This window comes from Taudactylus pleione, unplaced genomic scaffold (assembly GCF_031769625.1).
Source record: "Taudactylus pleione unplaced genomic scaffold, aTauple2 ptg000442l, whole genome shotgun sequence".
In the NCBI taxonomy this organism is placed as follows: Eukaryota; Metazoa; Chordata; class Amphibia; order Anura; family Myobatrachidae; genus Taudactylus; species Taudactylus pleione.
In genome coordinates, this window is record NW_028284844.1 from 705,562 (window position 1) to 725,978 (window position 20,417).

The window sequence follows — 20,417 nt, forward strand, 5'->3', positions numbered from 1 at the left end:
TTCGCTCATTCAGACCTAGAGGCGTGAACAGACCGCAAAGAGCGAACGGTTCATTTGAATAGCCACCCCTATTTTCTGGACGTGCGAGCGCTAATTGCGTCCGGCTCTGAATCAGGCCCTAAATCCTCGATCCACCCAAACTAAGGCCAGGTCTGCCCAATCCCCGTGCAATACTACCCAGCTACACTCATTTCTGGGGGAGACTCTGCCTCTGGGGACATGATTTGGTGCTGCCCCACCTAAATGGGGACAGTTGGGAGGCCTGCTGAACGGTGTAACAAAAAAAGGCTGCGAAAGGGGAACTCCAGACACTTTTTTGTCTAAGTGAAATAACTTACACACAGAGGATGTGGCTATTTTGTTGAATGTATAAACATTAGCCCTATCTACAAATAAATTTAGGCAGACACGACTTTGGGACTCTGGGCCTGATTCAGACCCGCTCGCAAGCGCATATCGCTCGCAAGCGGGTCGATGGCCCAGTGCGCACATGCGGCATGCACACTGCGCGTGCGCGAGCCGCAGAGCGAGCGCAAAAAGCACTCGCTCCGTGGCTCACTACAAAAGGGGCGGCTGTCGATGTTGATCGACAGCTCGCCCTGTTTTGTAGGTGTGGCGGGGGGGTGGCTTCACAAACGGAGGTGTTCCCAAGCGAACGCCTGCCATTTGTGGGCGGCCCCACTGACATCACCAGTGATGTCAGTGGGGGAGCTTCCGACTCTATTAGAGCCGGAAGCTCTCTGGGGCTTGCGGCCACGAGACCCTACCACAAGGGTCTCGTCGCAATCCCGATGGTCACGATGGTCTTGACCATCATTTCCTGGCCGCTTAAAAAAAAAAACCCACAGCTATGCGAGCGTCCAAGAGGCCGCTCCAAGTTTAGGTAGGAGGGACCTGATTCAGAGCGAGCGCTCTGGTCATAGCGTCCGGCTCTGAATCAGGCCCACTGTTCAAAAATAGCTGCCTTCACTGTATGTTGGTGACGGGTAATATCAGCAGCTAAGGTTTCCTCACTGAACAGTCCATACACAAGTTACTAAATACCATTTTGGTTCTATGGTACAGCTGAGCAATCAGCAGCTACTTACACAGATCCTGGACTTGCTGTAGGAGGAGGACCTGGAATTAAAATAAATAACGTGTGTTAAATCAGCAATAGATCTAGTCAGATTTCATCGGTGTTCATACGATACACATATTTTCAAAGCAAAATTGCAAAAATATAGGCCCAGTCTCCTTGAACCATCCAAAACCCTCACCTCACCTATATCTGCAAGCCACACCCAAAATACTGTGAAGCCACACCTACTTTCTGGCAGACCAATCCCCCGTTGGGACACACTATTACACTATTAGGACAATGGTCTCATCTCCAAAATATTAACCTTCAGGAGGTATGAGCTTGTGAATGTTCAAAGAGTAATAATATATATATATATATATATATATATATATATATATATATATATATATATAGTAAGTATTTATGTTTTTACATTCTTATAATTAAGCAACCTTGGCAGTCTGCTTTATTGCGAGATAACTGACCCCTATATGTTTATTTTAATGAAAAGATAAACTGTATGACATTCATCAGCATTGCTGCTCCAAACACAGGGCCTGATTCAGACCCGCTCGCAAGCACATAGTGCTCGCAAGTGGGTCGATGGTGGGGTACTGCGCACGTGCGGCACGCGTATGCACAAGCCCTGAAGTGAGAGAGAAATTCTCTCGCTTCGGGACTCACTACAAAAGGGGCGGCTGTCGAAGGGGCAGGGGGGTGGCTACACAAACGGAGGCGTTCCCGAAGGAACGCCTGCCATTTGTGGGAGGCACCACTGACATCTCCAGTGATGTCAGTGGAGAGCTTCCTGTTCCTGCTCTGTTAGAGCAGGAAGCTCTCTGGGGCTTGCGACGGACGAGACCCTACCACAAGGGTCTCGTCGCAAGCCGCGATGGTCGCGACCATCACCTGGCCGCCCGCAAAAGCTGTGCGTGGTCACCAACAGCTTAGCGAGCGGCCAGGAGGCCGCAACAAAAAAAAAAAGGCCCTGACTCAGAGTGAGCGCTCTTAAAGAGCGTCCGGCTCTGAATCAGGCCCACAGTGTCCAGCCTAATCCTAGGGGATTGTAGCCAAAGGTCCTCACTCATACTCAGTGATCAGTGTGGTGGATTTTAGTGAAAGGATCAGCAACAACCACATTCATCCTGAATGTTACTTCAGTCTACCAAATGGCGGCCTGCGCTATGAATAGGCGTCACGTATAATTTATTTTATGCTTTGTAGGTGACTCTCCATATTAATTTGAAATGTAGTACACAGATACAGTATATGACAAACTCAGGACATCCTTCTTTTGCAAGAGTACCTGTTACATTTAATGTGTGTTACAGCTGTTTAGTTTCTCCCATGTTAACCTTTGTGTCAGCATGAAGCCAGTCAGCTTGTGGGCAAGCGATGAGAGAGTGAACAAGCCATGTACTGTCTGTAGCATCAACATTCTGTGCCTTATTCAGGTTGGATCGCACGGCTGCATTCGCACGCACCTGGTCGATTGTTTCACACCACGCAGTGCGCGTGCACGAACTGGGCGCTGCGATCGGGGAGCACGCAGCCTCAGCACACATTGATTGACAGGAAGTGGCCGTTTGTGGGTGGTGACTGGGGGGTGGTCAGAGAAACGCAAGCGTGCCTGGGCGTTTGAACACCGTTACAGGAGCGTGCATAATTAAGAACGTGCGATGGAAGACTCAGTCAGCGCTCCAGATGCACACAGGTAGCGGCCCAAATCCTGAGTGAGGTCAGCCGCTATTATGCTAATGGGTTGGATGGTTCTTGATGTTACCGATGGTTTTCGCTGTATAGCGAGGTATTGCGGATGTGAGTAAAAGGAAGTGGGTGGCATTATGGGCGTCTGGTTATGGTGCAGCGGTGTCATTGCGATTGGGTTCATTAGCATATTCTCGCAGCGGCCGGGCGCGTGCGTATGCAGGCTTGCGTTCCGTGCTGAATCAGGCCCTGTGTCCCTGAGAATGATCCTGTGACATCATTCAGCTGCCAGCTCTCACTACATTGGCTCTGAATGATCACATGACATCTGTGTTACTGGAGCTTCTGCCCTCATTAAAAGTTGAAATACATAATAACTAAAGTATACTGGCGGGAGAGGAGATAATAAAATGGGCTACTTCAGGGGCAGAGCTGTCACGTCATTAGGCCTCACTCCCTTGCGGCAAAATGGTACGTTTTGCGGGTCCTTGGGGAGTAGGCGGGGCTAAATTATGCCATTTGTTAAATTTTAGCCCCACCCTCAATTATAGGTATTCTTAGATCCACCCAATCTTCCAGGGGTGCAGGGGATGACCCGAAAAATCAGGAGTCTCCCCTGCAACTTCAGGGAGAGTAGGTAAGTATGAACTAAAGAAACAGAGGAAGAATCATATATTACTATTAATGTAATCAGTGGCGTAACTATAGAGGGTGCAGGGGGTGCGCTTGCTATGGGGCCCTCAGGCCCAGCAAGCAACCCCCTGCACCCAGGCGAAACTACGGGGTGGTCAAGGTGTACACCGGCACCCAGCACTACACATTAACAAGGGGCCGCTTCTCCGGCACTGCAGCTGCAGGGACAAACGGACGCTTCCCCAGCACCTGGCAGCAGGACGGACCCGGCATGCGGCTCAGACAACCGGCGGCAGGCTGGCCCGGCAGGAGGTAGGCCTCAACACCCGGCAGCAGGACGGCCCCGGCAACCAGTGACAGTCCCCGGCGGCAGGATGGCCCCAGCGCACTGCAGGGACAAGTGGCCGCTTCCCCAGCACCCGGCAGCAGGACGGACCCAGCATGCGGCTTAGATAACCGGCGGCAGGCTGGCCCCCACACCCGGAGGCAGGATGGCCCGGCAGGCAGGAGGTAAGCCTCGACACCTGGTGGCAGGACGGCCCCGGCAACCAGTGTCAGGACCCGGCGGCAGGACGGCCCCAGCGCTAGGCGGGAGGTAGGCCCCTGCACAAAAGTAAATTTGTCTCTTTGGTACTGTGGGGGTTGGGGAGGGTAGCTGCGGGTGTGATATGTATTACCGCCGGGCGCATGGCCAGTTCCCAACAGCGGCTGCCCGACAAAGGAGGAAATCCCGATCGTCCTAAAGGTAAGGCTTAACCCTAACTTCCCCTCCCTGTGCCTAACCCTAATCCCCCCTCTAAATGCCTAAACCTAACCCCCCCTTCCCCGCTGCCTAACCCTAAGTCCCCCGGGGGGGTGCCTAACCCTAACCCTCCTGCCTAACCCTAACCTCCCGGGAGCCCTAAACCTAACCCTCCCCCCCCGTGCGGCTGTCCGCTGCGGCGCACGGCATCCGCTCGATCGGGATGCCGTGCGCCGGTCTCCCGACGTTGGGCAAATTACAGGCGTCTACATTTAGACGCCTGTCATTACTCCCTAGTCGGGACTACTACTATTTTAAGCTGCCCTTCTATCTACCCTTACCTCCTTCCTAGCCCCAGCACTGCCTGCCCCTAAAATCCTCCTTGCCCCCTCAGTACTGCCCCAGCTGCTATTTATAAATACCCCTTCCCTACCCCCAGTACTGCCTCCCCTAACCTGCTTCTTACCCCCCAGTACTGCCTCAGCTGCCATCTACCCTTGTCCGCTTCCTACGCCCAACACTGCCTGCCCCTAAACTCTTCTTGCCCATAGTATTGCCCCAGCTGCTATTCACCATTACCCCCTCTCTACTCCTAGCACTGCCTACACCTAACACCCTACTTGCCCCCAGTACTGCACCAGCTGGTATCTATCCTTACCCCCTCCCTACCCCCAGCACTGCCTGCCCCTCCTTGCTCCCAGTACTGCACTAGCTGAAATCTACCCTTGCCCCCTCCCTGTCCTCAGTGCTGCCTGCTCTTACTCCCCTCTACCCCAGCTCTACCCTAACTTCTCCCTGCCTTTACCCCCAAACTCTATACCAACTGCTACCTACCCCCAACACTGTCCCAACTGTTGCCTGCCTTCACCCCCCATAATATGTAATGGGACCCAGAAATATTGGAGTAGGACCCAATTTTTTTAAAGCGAGTGGTCCTTGGAACTTTTTTAGTTCTGCGCGACCACTGTATACTGTATATTTGTATATACTGTATATATAGATACACGTATATACATTTATATATGTATACACTCTGATTGAGACCTGAGTTGGTGGGGCCCCTTCAAAATTTTGCTATGGGGCCCACAAAGTTCTAGTTACGCCCCTGAATGTAATTTTTTTTTTTTTACAAAATATTGAATTTCTCCATATAGTATTTCTAAAACTCACCAAATTTGACGAACAGCACCCCAGTGGTGGAGACGGTTTTGCGCCCATTAGTGGCCACACACTGGAAATATCCGGTATCAGTGGTGTCCAGGTTCCGTATCCGCAGTCTGGAGCCGTAATTAGTCGCACGGAAGGATATCCTTCTGGGCTCTTGTACGACAGGGGCGTCGTTTTTTAACCATCGGATGGTAGGAGAGGGGTTCCCCGAAACTCTGCAATGCATCTCTGCTGTCTGACCCAGCGATGTTGTTATATTATTCATAGGTTCATCGAGCATCAAATAAATATCTGCCAGGGAGACACAAAAGGATATAGATTACAAAAAAATAATGATAAGGGAAAAAAAAAAAAAAATCTATGCATTTGTAATTACAGACATTCTTAAACATTAAAGATGAAAATAAACTATTGCAACATTGAAAGGAAATAATAACTGTATGACAACAAAATATGGCCCTGATTCAGAGCCGGACGCTCTGACCAGAGCGCTCGCTCTGAATCAGGGCCCACCTCCATTAATATGGAGCGTCCTCCTGGACGCTCGTATAGCTGTGGGTCACCACCCACAGCATATACGAGCGTGCAGGATGATGGTCGCGATGGTCTTGACCATCGCGACCATCGAAACTGCGAGCAAAAGCCTGCGGTTGGGTTTTTCAACCGCAAGGCCAGGAGTGATTTTGGCTCTATCAGAGCCAAAATCACTCCCACTGACATCACTAGTGATGTCAGTGGGGCCGGCTTCAGACAGTAGGCGTTCCCTTGGGAACGCCTCCGTCTGGCAGGCACGCCCCCGGCACGCCCACCAAAGGGGGCGTGCTGTCAGTCACCATCGACAGCACGCCCCCTTTGATGAGACACTCCGAGCGAAGGAAAGTCCTTCGCTCGTCGGGTCTCGCGCATGCGCACGACGGAGCTCCCTCCGTCGTGCGCATGCGCAGTGGGGACCATCGACCCACTTGCGATCGGACAGCCGCTCGCGAGTGTGTCTGAATGAGGGCCTATATACTTTGTAATTCGGTCACTGTTTAATATCTCTGGCACAGAACCGGCTACTTGGTGCTTAGCAGATGGATTTGCACCTGAGAACAGAGGCCTGATTCAGCAAGGAAAGCAGTTGCCAACATGCACGCTATCGGCCGATCGTTGCGTTCTGCCCATGCGTATGCGTCGCAGTGCGCAAACCAGCTATTGCAATCGGGACAGCGATCCCAATAACTACACAGACCTATCGCAGAGTGATTGACAGGAAGTGTCGTTTATGGGGGGGGGGGGGTCGGCTGAACGCAGGCGTGCCAGTGCGTTCGCACCGTTTCAGGGACGTGCATAAATTGGCCACTGCGAAAGCCATACGCAGTGTGTGGTGTCATAGCGTGCGTGGCTGTTAGCAATTTCTGAGTAAGGTCAGGGCTTGTGCAGGTGTGCGTATGGGTCCGATGGTACTCGACTGTACCGATGGTTTCACTATTCTGCTAAGTATTACGGATGTGCGTATGGTAAAATGGGCGCCATTATGTGGCGCTGAGTTTGCATTGCGATCACAGTGGTTTGGCTTGCTATCGCAGTTGAACTGCGTGCGTACGCAGTAGTGCGATCGGTAGTGAATCAGGCACTGAATACGCTTTGTTCACCAAGCAATCAGCAATTTATGCAATCCACATGCATTAGATTGTTTACAGCCAGGTACTAACCGATTGCAACGGATTTATAAATAATATGTGTTTTCTGGTTATTGATTTCCCCTATAAACATTTGATCAAGTCGATCGATTTGGAAAATATCCCTTTATTTGTGGTGAGAGCTTTCAGTACATTTGGGGCCTGATTCAGAGCCGTTCGCTATTTGTGGTCGTTCGTTCAAAAACAAGGGGTGGCTATTCAAATGATCCGTTCGCAAATTGCAGTCTGTTCCCACCTCTAAGTCTGAACGAGCGAGCAAAACATACGCTCGTTTTTTTGATAAAAACGCCCCCTGGCCGCACGCACCATACGTCATGTCCGCTATTTATTAGATTAATCGAGTACATCGTACAGCGTATGAACTGCTCGCTATTCTTGTGGTTGGTGTTTTCAACCGCTATTTTGCGAGCAGTTCTGAGTTAAAAAAAACCAAGTGACGTGGTCAATGACGCTGCTGTATTAAATATGCACTCCCTTAAAACGCCCGTTTTGACCTTTAAGCACGCCTGCGTTCGGATCTCCACTCCCCGTTTTCAAGCACCTTCCCCTGTTACCACCCACATACGCCTCATTCTGTCACTCAAAATAGCAGGCCCTCGCTATATTGCGTACCAACAATTTTCGGCCGTACTGACTGGTTCGCGCATGCGTACTAAAAACCGTACGCATGCGCAGATGTGCGAACATCGCTCGGAACGAGCGTACTGCCGCTAGCGAGTGGCTCTGAATGAGGGCCTTGGTCTGTAGAGAACATATGAAGAAAGGTCTGGCGCATTAATAACCCGAACACCAGAGACTAAACCTTTCCCATATATGTTATTTCTGTCTTCCACGTGCCCTCCTCCCACAAGCTTCCTCAATAGGCAACATTACGGTGTCTGACCATGTGCCTGTATCTTTCTATTCACTCTGGGCCTGATTCAGAGCTGGAAGCTATTTGCGCTCGCTCGTTCAGAAAAAGGGGGCGGCTATTTAAAATGAGTGCTCGCTCTATGTCTGAGCCAGCGAACGAAACATTCGCTCGTTATTTTGTAAAGACGCCCCCTGGCCGCTCGCATCATACGTCATCTCCGCTATTTATTATATTAATCGAGTACATCGAAAGGCGTCTGAACAGTTCAGAGACAACCAAGTGACGTGGTCGATGACACTGCTTTGTTAATTATGCACACCCTTAAAACGCCCGTTTTGACCGTTTGGCACGCCTGCGTTCGGATCTCCGCCCCCCGTTTTCAAGCACCTTCCCCTGTTACCACCCACAAACGCCTCATCCTGTCACTCAAATTAGCAGGCACGCGCAATTTTGCGAACACACGTTTTCCAACCGCGCTGACTGGTTGGTGCATGCGCATTACGACCCATACGCATGCGCAGATGTGCGAACAGCGGCCGCTTACGAGCGGCTCTGAATCAGGCCCACTGTCCCCCCGGGCACAGGCTTGAGGCCAAATAACTCCTTGATTGAGGACCCTTCACTGTAGACGAAGCGGTAATAATTGATTCATATTTTGCCCACAGCTCCTGTATACCCGAAACTTTCCTGAAGGTGGTCTGGGAGGCTCCCAGGTTCGTGGCCAGAGGATAATGAATATAACTAAGGCCCTGATTCAGAGCCGGACGCTCTGACAGAGCGCTCGCTCTGAATCAGGGCGACTTTTTTTTATTTTTATGGAGCGGCCCCCTGGCCGCTCGCATTGCTGTGGGTTGCCACTCGTTCCAAAAAAGGGGCCGGCTATTTAAATTGAGCGCTCGCTCTTTGCGGTCTGTTGACGCCTCTATGTCTGAGCGAGCGAACGAAACATGCACTCGCTATTTTGTAAAGACGCCCCCTGGCCGCTTGCATCATACGTCATCTCCGCTATTTATTAGATTAATCGAGTATATCGAAAGGTATATGAACTGCTCGCAGTGCTTGTGGTTGGATTTTCCTACCGCAATCATGCGAACAGTTCAGGCTAAGAGACAAATCAGTGACGTTGTCGATGACGCTGCTTTGTTAATTATGCACACCCTTAAAACGCCCGTTTTGACCGTTTGGCACGCCTGCGTTCGGATCTCTACTCCCCGTTTTCAAGCACCTTCCCGTTACCACCCTGTTACCGCCTCATCCTGTCACTCAAATTAGCAGGCACTCGCTATTTTGCGAACACGCGATTTCCGACCGCACTGACTGGTTGGCGCATGCGCATTACGACCCATACGCATGCGCAGATGTGCGAACATCGTTCGGAGCAAATGAGCGCCCGCTTACGAGCGGTTCTGAATCAGGCCCAGAGTGGCCGCAAGACTCCGTCGTCATTCCCAGAGGCTTCGCCCCCTTCCACCCTTAAGTGCATACGCTCTAAGCAGTGACGCGCATAGTATAACCATCGCCAGAAGAATGCAAAAGCTGTTACGGGCAGAAATATCAGAGGCCAGATAATACTGTAACTAGATAATTTGATTCAAACTAGATAATTTGATCCTTACTCAAAAAAAAAACATTCACCATTATATGATTAACAAATCCACACCCATAAGAGGAATGTACCTATTGAACGTTAGGGAAAAAACTTTTTTGATGATCTTCGCCTATTTCCTCCTCCCACTTCGGCCAATCCTTAGTTATCATTCTTCACCAAGTGGGATTTGGCCGTCACTGTGAGACTCCTGTGTTTACCTAACACAGATGTGGCCTTCGGCGGGCCAGGTCCTATCAGACTAGGCTTTTGTGTGCGTTTTTCTTTTGCACAACAATGAGTCTCAATGCAGGATTCAACTAGCCGCGAAAAGCCACGGTTTGGCAAAAACTTTTTGGACAAAAATGCGTAGCGTGCAATCCTATTGGCAAAGTTTTTGAAAACTCTTATTGACAAAAAAACAGTGAACTGATTTCACCATCTCAGAGCCGGTGAAAAGTTGTGCAAACCCCCCCCCTAATGACAAATTAGGCAAAAAAAAATATTTTTTCATTACCTTAATTTGGCCAATAATGGCATGTAAATTTTGGGGTGAAAAAATGTAAAGTATTGGAAAATGGGTTTAAGGTAGTGGGTCTGGTATTTTGAGGGGCTGCATGGATGGGACGACATGTGTTTTAAATATTGCAGGTGTATTTTTAAAAGATTTTACAAGTGCACTTTTTCCACTCAAAAATACTTGCATCCTTTTTAATGTACCCCCAATGTAACTGCATCATTTATTTTGTCAAAAACACAAATATGCATGAAGCATTTGACACAATTTAAGAACCCCAAATACTTTTATTAGGGTCGCTAATACACTTCTATTACCTATATCAGTTACCTATTTTAAGGCGTACAGACAGAGGGCCTGATTCAGAGCCGGTCGCTCTGACAGAGCGCTCGCTCTGAATCAGAGCCAGATTTTTTTTTTTTTTTAGAATGGCCTCCTGGCCGCTCGCATAGCTGTGGGTGACCACCCACAGCAATAGAGAGCGGCCATGATGATGGTCAAGACCATCGCGACCATCGGGCTTGCGATGAGACCCTTGTGGTAGGGTCTCGTTGCCGCAAGCCCCAGAGAGCTTTCGGCTCAAACAGAGCCGAAAGCTCTCCCACTGATATCACTTGTGATGTCAGAGGGGCCGGCCCCAGACGGTAGGCGTTCTCGTGGGAACGCCTCCGTCTGGGCAGCCACCCCCCCCAGCCCGCCCACCAAAGGGGGCGAGCTGTCACTCAACATCGACAGCACGCCCCCTTTGGTGCGAGACCCGGAGCCACGGATTGCCCGTCGCTATCCGGGTCTCGCACATGCGCACGACGGAGCCAGCTCCGTCATGCGCTCTGGGCCACCATCGACCCGGTTGTGAGTGCACAGCGCTCGCGACTGGGTCAGAATCAGGCCCAGATTTCCCCAAATAGATTTCCCCAAATTCACCTGTACTTTTCGCTGGTTACTCCATGAACAGTTTCCATGTGAATGCGCTTTCACGTCTTTTGTAATAGGATAGTGCGAAAAACGGGAGCGAGCATAGACAATAGACGCAAAGATATTGCACCAAAACAGGCGAATTCTGCGAAAACTTTGCAGACTTTGAGTTTTCACTTTTTTCGTGTCTAATTGAATTCCCCCCTAAGTCGCAATCAGATGCGACAAACTGCTTCACGAGACTGCACTGATTCATTGATATGTGACACTTGTATACCTGTGTGCAACGGAGTCTGAATGTGTATACATAGCAGCTTCTGTCCACGCCAAGGGCCATTGTGCTTCGTATACATATGCGGTCACACACAGATATACAAGTGTCGCATTTCAAATTAGTCAGCGCAGTCTCGTGAAGCGGTTTGGCGCAAGTCGATTCGCACGGGTCCTGAAGCGGTTTGGCGCAAGTCGATTCGCATGAGGCTCACTGGCACCAGGAGCCTCGCGCCGCATGGCGTACTGAGGCTGGGTGTATGAGGACATATCTTGGGCCCCATATGATGACTTCGATCATTGCCCTCTACTCTAGTAGCATCCAGATAAATGTTATACTGTTCCAAAAATTCTCCATATATAATGGTACGTGCCAAAAATGTTTCCTTATCCTGCAGTACGTACGGACTCTAATCATTCAGTGTCCATTGGGCCACTAGCCATAATATATGCCTGATCTCATTCAATTATATGCCTTCATTTTCCAACCCATCCAATGGTACACAAATAAAACCAATATTTAGAAATGGGCTTTAACAACTGTCTCTTGGATTCGAAATGAGCAATATTATAAAAGTTTACTTATTTGTAAAGTTTATCTATTTTTGGCCCTGCAGATATTTAGGTGGTCAAACCCCATTGGATAAATCATCTTTGAATGACTTTGCCCATGCTCAGGGTATGTGACCCTGATCTACGCAAAAACTGCACAGTATCCACGTTCATTCCCGATTGAGAGCCCACACACACATTACGGGCATCAAATAGCGGCTCTGGTCTGGAACTCTACGCCATCCCTTGACTCGATTCTTAGTTATACCCTCTAATATACCGAACTCTCCCATGCGTTGTAAGACAGAGGGCTTCTCCTTCATCCTCTCGTTATATGGCGACCCAACTTTCAATCCGCTAAGGCGCTGAGAATCTTACGATTGACTCCTGGCAAGAAGTGATAACAGATGGAACCCTTAGAGGAAATTCAACACTAGACCAATGGAGCTACATAAAATTTACTGTCTTTCACGGATCACCTTCAGCCAGAGCGGTAACTAGACTTTTAGGTGCCCTGTGCCAGAAAGAGCATTGGCGCCCCCTCATTTTTCAAAGGGACATAATGCACCCAAAAAAGGGCCATGGCCTCATGGGGAAGGGCCAGGGAAGAGATAGGAGAGGCCAGGAGATGCTGGGGATGAAATAAGAGGAAGCTACAAGTGAGAATGATAATAAACAGAAATTTGACAGGCCCAAACAGCGCCCCCTGACCTGTGGTGCCCTGTGCGATGGCACCGGCCGCACTACCCTAGCTACGGCCCTGCCTTCAGCATCAACCAAACATTTCCCATCCATGGATAGTGGAGTTTATCTTACACCAGAAGACAGTGGTGATAAATGATCCCGTGCACACGGTCCCCCCTCTGCCATTTCTTCCGTCAGCTTTCTGTTTGTTACCAAGATATTAGAAGATCAGACTTATCTAGGCCAATGCTGGATAGCACTCCTGTGTTTTTATACATTGCCTTGTACATATATTTATCAATGGACAGCAAGGGAGAAGCGCCACCCAGTGTCAACATTATCGTGATAATGCTTTAGGAGTAACCTTTAAACAAAATATTTTGTGTTTTACTCAATCAGACATCCATCCTCTGTGTAATTCCCTTTTTTTTTTTTATTTATCGTTTAGAAATATGTTATTTTAAAACTTTTCTTCTGGAAGACGCTTAATAACATTTATTTGATGGCGGTAATCTTCATAGCAAGACTCAAAATAACATTGGAGCGCACTAATAAAAGCTATCCTTGTTTAATTTATGCTATCAGTTGTGTTTTTAAAGGCAGTCATTGTGTTTGCCAAGAGAAACCTAATGGGTCAGCCTCTAGATATAACATCAAAGCAGGAACCATATAAAAACAGAAGCATTCCAGAACCTTGTGAAACAAAAACGATTTTTGCTTTTTCTCTCCTTTGGCAGAACCGCGCATTGTTCAGCTGCCGTTACAATGTGCGTCCCTTTCATGTGAATATCCAACTATTCTTTAGGAAATTAATACTTTTGGTTTGGCTTGGATGAGCCTTGTAAAACGGTAATAAGCCATGATTTTGGCACTATTTGCCACCAGACCTATTTAAGAACTAGTCAAAAAGATGGCTTCATCAGGAAGACCAAGATGGTAAAACCTGGTAGGATTTAATATTGGTCTTGTAATTGTAAGGCAATAAAAAGAAAGACTTTTAAAATATACTTATTTTTTTTTTCATTATCATAAGATAATGTACTGCAAATGGGAAGGACATCTGCTAATAAAAATGTATATTTTTTTGTATTAGACTTCTCATCTAAGCAGAACAGGTAACGAAGGGTTGACAAGGATTGTTTGCACCTAAATTGAGCAATTTCATACCAAAAGCTTTAAAAATGTATCTAGTCAGTATACAAATCCATTGTGCAGAGTTGCACTGAACAGGAGGTTATCAATACAGCTTTGCAATTCCATCCTTGCAAATATAGAAAGAGGAACCTGACACCTCCTGCTGCATTTGCGATCCCAGCACTGCGACCAACGTAAGCCTCAGCTTATTGGCTGGCTTGCACGGCCAAGTACCTGCATCCGTGGACGCAGATCCTGGCCTTGCCACTCCCAGAAAACAGAAGCTGCAGTGAGAGCTGCCTTTAGATAAAGGGCCTGATTCAGAGCCACTCGTAAGTGGCAGCTCGTTCGCTCCGAGCGATGTTTGCCCAACTGCGCATGCGTACGGATCGTTATACGCATGCGCGAACCAGTCAGTGCGGCCGAAATTCATGTGCTCGCAAAATAGCGAATGCCTGCTAATTTGAGTGACAGGATGAGGCGTATGTGGGTGGTAACAGGGGAAGGTGCTTGAAAACGGGGAGTGGAGATCCGATCGCAGGCGTGCTTAAAGGTCAAAACGGGCGTTTTATGGGTGTGCATATTTAAAACAGCAGCGTCATTGACCACGTCACTGGGTTATTTTATAGCCAGAACTGCTCGCAAAATTGTGGTAGCAAAAACCAACCACAAGAATAGCGAGCAGCTCATACCCTGTTCGATGTACTCGATTAATCTAATAAATAGCGGACATGACGTAGGATGCGAGCGGACAGGGGGCGTAGTTTCCCAAAAAACGACCGCAAGTTTTGTTCGCTCGTTCAGACCTAGAGGCGTGAACAGACCGCAAACAGCGAACGGTTCATTTGAATAGCCACCCCTATTTTCTGGACGAGCGAGAGCAAATAGCGACCGGCTCTGAATCAGGCCCAAAGTGTTCAGTATGGCCATCCCCCAGAAAAGCTATAGGAAATGGAAAAGTACCCTCCAATAGAATTGAAGACAGAAAATCTTGTGTACACTTATGTATTAAAAAAATATCTTACCACTGCCTTATGTAAATTATATTTATTTCGGGGGGGGGGTGATTTTTTAGGGAGGTCTTGCAGGGGTGACAGCCCCAAAAATGCCTACAATCTCTCCTATTACAAATTCACCTTTTTATTTTTAACAAGTACCTATAATTTTTTTTTTCCAGATAAATTGCAGCGTTCTCCCCGTCTGGCGTCCATGCATGGCGTCTCAGTGTAGAGTGATCTGAAAATGAACGCTAAAGAGGCCTATTCATGACGCCTGCTGCTGGATCAGACACGTTTGCATTTTCCCTCAAAGTTTATTGATCTGGAATTGAAGCCTATTTATGAAGTCTGAAGCCGTGGGGAGAGAAATGGCCGTGTCCGTATGGTGCGGGAAAATTTTTGCATAGCAGCAATTGAACAAAAGCAGGAAATATTAGAGATCACTACTGCATTGGGCAAACTAACACAGAATACTGCAGTCCAGCTAACTCTCAGTGGGGACCAGATGGGTCATCAATAGACCCCTTGAAATCATAGTCTAATAAGAATAACTGAAGAACCGCACTGATGATTTGCTGTTCAGAGCAACCCTGCAGCACATGTATTTCCGGACAAGCTAGGATGTCGGAGGATAATTCCTGCTAAAAATGATTTTCCCCGCTGACTTCTCCCTTCCACCCAACTTGCAGAGCTGTGGGGGTCCTGCACCAGTGACCCCCACAGTTTGGGAGAACTGACCCCCATTAGCGTTGCAACTATTCCTGTTCCTGAGTTGACTGCTAGCATTCATTTAATTACAAAGCGCATTGTGATAGTTTCTGACATGAATGTTGATTGGGCAAGAGTTGCCCCCCCCCCCCCCCTCCCTTCCTCCAACCCATCCAATTATTTTTATATTTGGCAAGGAAAGGAGAGCTAGGAAACGTTTACAGGGGGAGATACTGTCATGTTACCCCACGATTCTGGTTGTTGCCACAAGAGGCATGTCTGATAAAAAAACTAACATTATTATGTATACAGTAGATTACTGAGAGGGAGCGTAGATTACTGAAGGCTATTCCATATTAGAATAAACCGCTAGTCTGTACTAAATACGTTATTATAAAATATGGATTTTCTATAGGCACATGTACTGCAAAATGGATGATGTTCTGCCAAAATGCTGTCATAAAGCCTATTTAAAACCCATAAATCAATAACGCTTTCTCGAACGGCGTGCAATATTAAACAGCATGTATTATGAGCCAGGAGGGCTGCTAGGGGGTTAATCGGTTGATAACCTTCCAATACCACTTTGTTAAAGACATTCTCCTTGCTGTATATACCTTAACCTCATCCAAGTCATCTGCAGCAATTGAACTCCTTGGCTCATTGTTCTGTACAATGCTAGCGCTATAATGTACAGTCTCTTATTCACTCCCTCGCTCTCAGCAGCAGCTGGAGTGAGCTTGGCTCCAGCGACTCTGTCTCCAGCCAGAAACACACAGTTTCTGCCACTCAATCTAGCGTCCTGCTGCCAGCTATATTCTGCGCCTCAGGCCCGGGTAACGCACAAATAATACAGAGAAGTAAAACCGTTGCGTATATACCAATTGCTTCTGTATTGTGAAATTTAAATAGTTAAAATAAGACAATAATGCAGTCCTGGCTACCATGTGCAGCTCAGATACTGAAGGCGGCAGGCTCTGGTGAACTATTAAGCAGAGGCCGGACCCCATTGTGGCTTCTGCTTGTGGGCTATACAAGACTTGCAGAACTCTACTGAACTTAGGGGGTTATTCAGACCCGCTCGTGAGCGGCAGTACGCTCGCAAGCGGGTCGATATTCCCCCACTGCGCATGCGCACGACGGAGGGAGCTCCGTCGTGCGCATGCGCGAGACCCGGCGAGCGACGGGCTCTCCATCGCTACGGGTCTCGCACCAAAGGGGGCGTGTTGTCGATGTTGATTGACAGCACGCCCCCTTTGGTGGACGTGCCGGGGGCGTGCCTGCCAGACGGAGGCGTTCCCATGGGAACACCTACCGTCTGAAGCCGGCCCCACTGACATCACTAGTGATGTCAGTGGGAGTGATTTTGGCTCTGATAGAGCCAAAATCACTCCAGGGCTTGCGGCAGCGAGACCCTACCGCAGGGTCTCCGTCGCAAGCCCGATGGTCGCGATGGTCTTGACCATCGCGACCATCATCATGGACGCTCGCATAAGCTGTGGGTGGTAACCCACAGCTATGCGAGCGTCCATGAGGACGCTCCTAAAACAGGTAGGAGGGCCCTGATTCAGATCGAGCGCTCTGGTCAGAGCGTTCAGCTCTGAATCAGGCCCATAGTCATAGGCTATACCTCCCAGCACTGTACAGCTGGGTACACACTAAACGACGCGTGTACCCAGCGATGCCCCACTCCAACGGGCCGACATATCGGACAGTTCGGTGCCCGACATGCTGACCCCCATCGCATAGGGTGGCCAGCCACATCGCCTGATTAGACTGCATGTACAAAAGATCAGACGATGCGAATTACGACCGCACGGGAGCGGGCGCTGCACGATATAGTGCATACATACTGCACGGGAGCGGACACTGCATGATATAGAGCATACATACTGCACGGGAGCGGACACTGCATGATATAGAGCATACATACTGCACGGGAGCGGACACTGCATGATATAGAGCATACATACTGCACGGGAGCGGACACTGCATGATATAGAGCATACATACTGCACGGGAGCGGACACTGCATGATATAGAGCATACATACTGCACGGGAGCGGACACTGCATGATATAGAGCATACATACTGCACGGGAGCGGACACTGCATGATATAGAGCATGCACACTGCACGGGAGCGGACACTGCATGATATAGTGCATACACACTGCACGGGAGCGGACACTGCATGATATAGAGCATGCACACTGCACGATTTGAACGATTTGTCATTCCGATGCGTCGGAATCAGCCAAATCATTAACAATATCATGTAGTGTGTAGGAGCCTTAACTCTACAAATTGGGACACAATGTCTGCTATACAGTATCTGTATGCCTCAGCTCACATCAGTGTACATACAGCATCTGTATGCATCATCTCACATCAGTGTATATACAGCATCTGTATGCCTCATCTCACATCAGTGTATATACAGCATCAGTATGCCTCATCTCACATCAGTGTATATACAGCATCTGTATGTCACATCTCACATCAGTGTATATACAGCATCTGTATGCCTCATCTCACATCAGTGTATATACAGCATCTGTATGCCTCATCTCACATCAGTGTATATACAGCATCTGTATGTCACATCAGTGTACATACAGCATCTGTATATCACATCTCACATCAGTGTATATACAGCATCTGTATGCCTCATTTCACATCAGTGTATATACAGCATCTGTATGCCTCATCTCACATCAGTGTATATACAGCATCTGTATGTCACATCTCACATCAGTGTATATACAGCATCTGTATGCCTCATCTCACATCAGTGTATATACAGCATCTGTATGCCTCATCTCACATCAGTGTATATACAGCATCTGTATGTCACATCAGTGTATATACAGCATCTGTATGCCTCATCTCACATCAGTGTATATACAGCATTTGTATACCTCAGATTCCTGGCCTCTGAAGTGACCAGCACCAGGTCAGGCTGCGGAAGCTTCAGCTCCTGCAGCGTGACCGAAGGAGCAACCATTGGTCACGATGGTGCTCGCAAATGCAGCAAGGAGGTGTCTGAGAACCTCCTTCTGCATTTGCATTAAGATGGACAGAATTGCGCAGCCTGTGTGCGGCTCTGCAATCCCGTCCATCTCTGAATCAGTCCCTGAAAAGGTAAAGTCTATTTATCTGTAGCACAGAAGGAGAGGGATGACCACAAACCGTATCTATTCTGTATGTCACATCTCACATCAGTGTACATACAGCATCTGTATGCCTCATCTCACATCAATGTACATACAGCATCTGTATGTCACATCTCACATCAGTGTACATACAGCATCTGTATATCACATATCACATCAGTGTATATACAGCATCTGTAAGCCTCATCTCACATCAGTGTATATACAGCATCTGTATGTCACATCAGTGTATATACAGCATCTGTATACCTCATCTAACATCAGTGTATATACAGCATCTGTATGTCACATCAGTGTATATACAGCATCTGTATGTCACAGCTCACATCAGTGTATATACAGTATCTGTATGTCACATCTCACAGTGTATATACAGCATCTGTATGTCACATCTCACAGTGTATATACAGCATCTGTATACCTCATCTCACATCAGTGTATATACAGCATCTGTATGTCACATCAGTGTATATACAGTATCTGTACGTCACATCTCGCATCAGTGTATATACAGCATCTGTACGTCACATCTCACATCAGTGTATATACAGCACCTGTACGTCACATCTCACATCAGTGTATATACAGCATCTGTATGTCACATCTCACATCAGTGTACATACAGCATCTGTATGTCACATCTCACATCAGTGGTCATACAGCATCTGTATGTCACATCTCACATCAGTGTATATACAGCATCTGTAAGCCTCATCTCACATCAGTGTATATACAGCATCTGTATGTCACATCAGTGTATATACAGCATCTGTATGCCTCATCTCACATCAGTGTATATATAGCATCTGTATGTCACATCTCACATCAGTGTGTATACAGCATCTGTATGCCTCATCTCACATCAGTGTATATACAGCATCTGTATGTCACATCTCACATCAGTGTATATACAGCATCTGTATGTCACATCTCACATCAGTGTATATACAGCATCTGTATGTCACATCTCACATCAGTGTATATACAGCATCTGTATACCTCATCTCACATCAGTGTATATACAGCATCTGTATGTCACATCTCACATCAGTGTACATACAGCATCTGTATATCACATCTCACATCAGTGTATATACAGCATCTGTAAGCCTCATCTCACATCAGTGTATATACAGCATCTGTATGTCACATCAGTGTATATACAGCATCTGTATGCCTCATCTCACATCAGTGTATATATAGCATCTGTATGTCACATCTCACATCGGTGTATATACAGCATCTGTATGCCTCATCTCACATCAGTGTATATACAGCATCTGTATGCCTCAACTCACATCAGTGTACATACAGCATCTGTATGTCACATCTCACATCAGTGTACATACAGCATCTGTATGTCACATCTCACATCAGTGTACATACAGCATCTGTATGCCTCAACTCACATCAGTGTACATACAGCATCTGTATGCCTCATCTCACATCAGTGTACATACAGCATCTGCATGCCTCAGTTCACATCAGTGTACATACAGCATCTGTGTGCCTCAGCTCACATCAGTGTACATACAGCATCTGTGTGCCTCAGCTCACATCAGTGTATATACAGCATCTGTGTGCCTCAGCTCACATCAGTGTAGATACAGCATCTGTATGTCACATCTCACATCAGTGTACATACAGCATCTGTATGCCTCATCTCACATCAGTGTACATACAGCATCTGTATGCCTCATCTCACATCAGTGTACATACAGCATCTGTATGCCTCATCTCACATCAGTGTTTATACAGCATCTGTATGTCACATCTCACATCAGTGTATATACAGCATCTGTATGCCTCATCTCACATCAGTGTATATACAGCATCTGTATGTCACATCAGTGTACATACAGCATCTGTATATCACATCTCACATCAGTGTATATACAGCATCTGTATGCCTCATTTCACATCAGTGTATATACAGCATCTGTATGCCTCATCTCACATCAGTGTATATACAGCATCTGTATGTCACATCTCACATCAGTGTATATACAGCATCTGTATGCCTCATCTCACA

At 47.7% G+C, this 20,417-nt stretch overlaps 1 protein-coding gene across 3 annotated transcripts in view; it reads right to left on the reverse strand.

The window, feature by feature from the left end:
• The window catches only part of ROR1 (ROR family WNT receptor 1), a 328,168-nt gene that overhangs the window by 70,253 nt on the left and 237,498 nt on the right, over positions 1-20,417 (reverse strand). For all 3 annotated transcript variants that reach the window (XM_088447813.1, XM_088447812.1, XM_088447814.1), the window contains 2 exons: positions 5,316-5,603; positions 1,089-1,119 (listed from right to left, as the gene is read on the reverse strand). In XM_088447813.1, the coding sequence (XP_088303939.1) occupies positions 1,089-1,119; positions 5,316-5,603 (319 nt within the window). The remainder of the gene's footprint in view (positions 1-1,088; positions 1,120-5,315; positions 5,604-20,417) is intronic.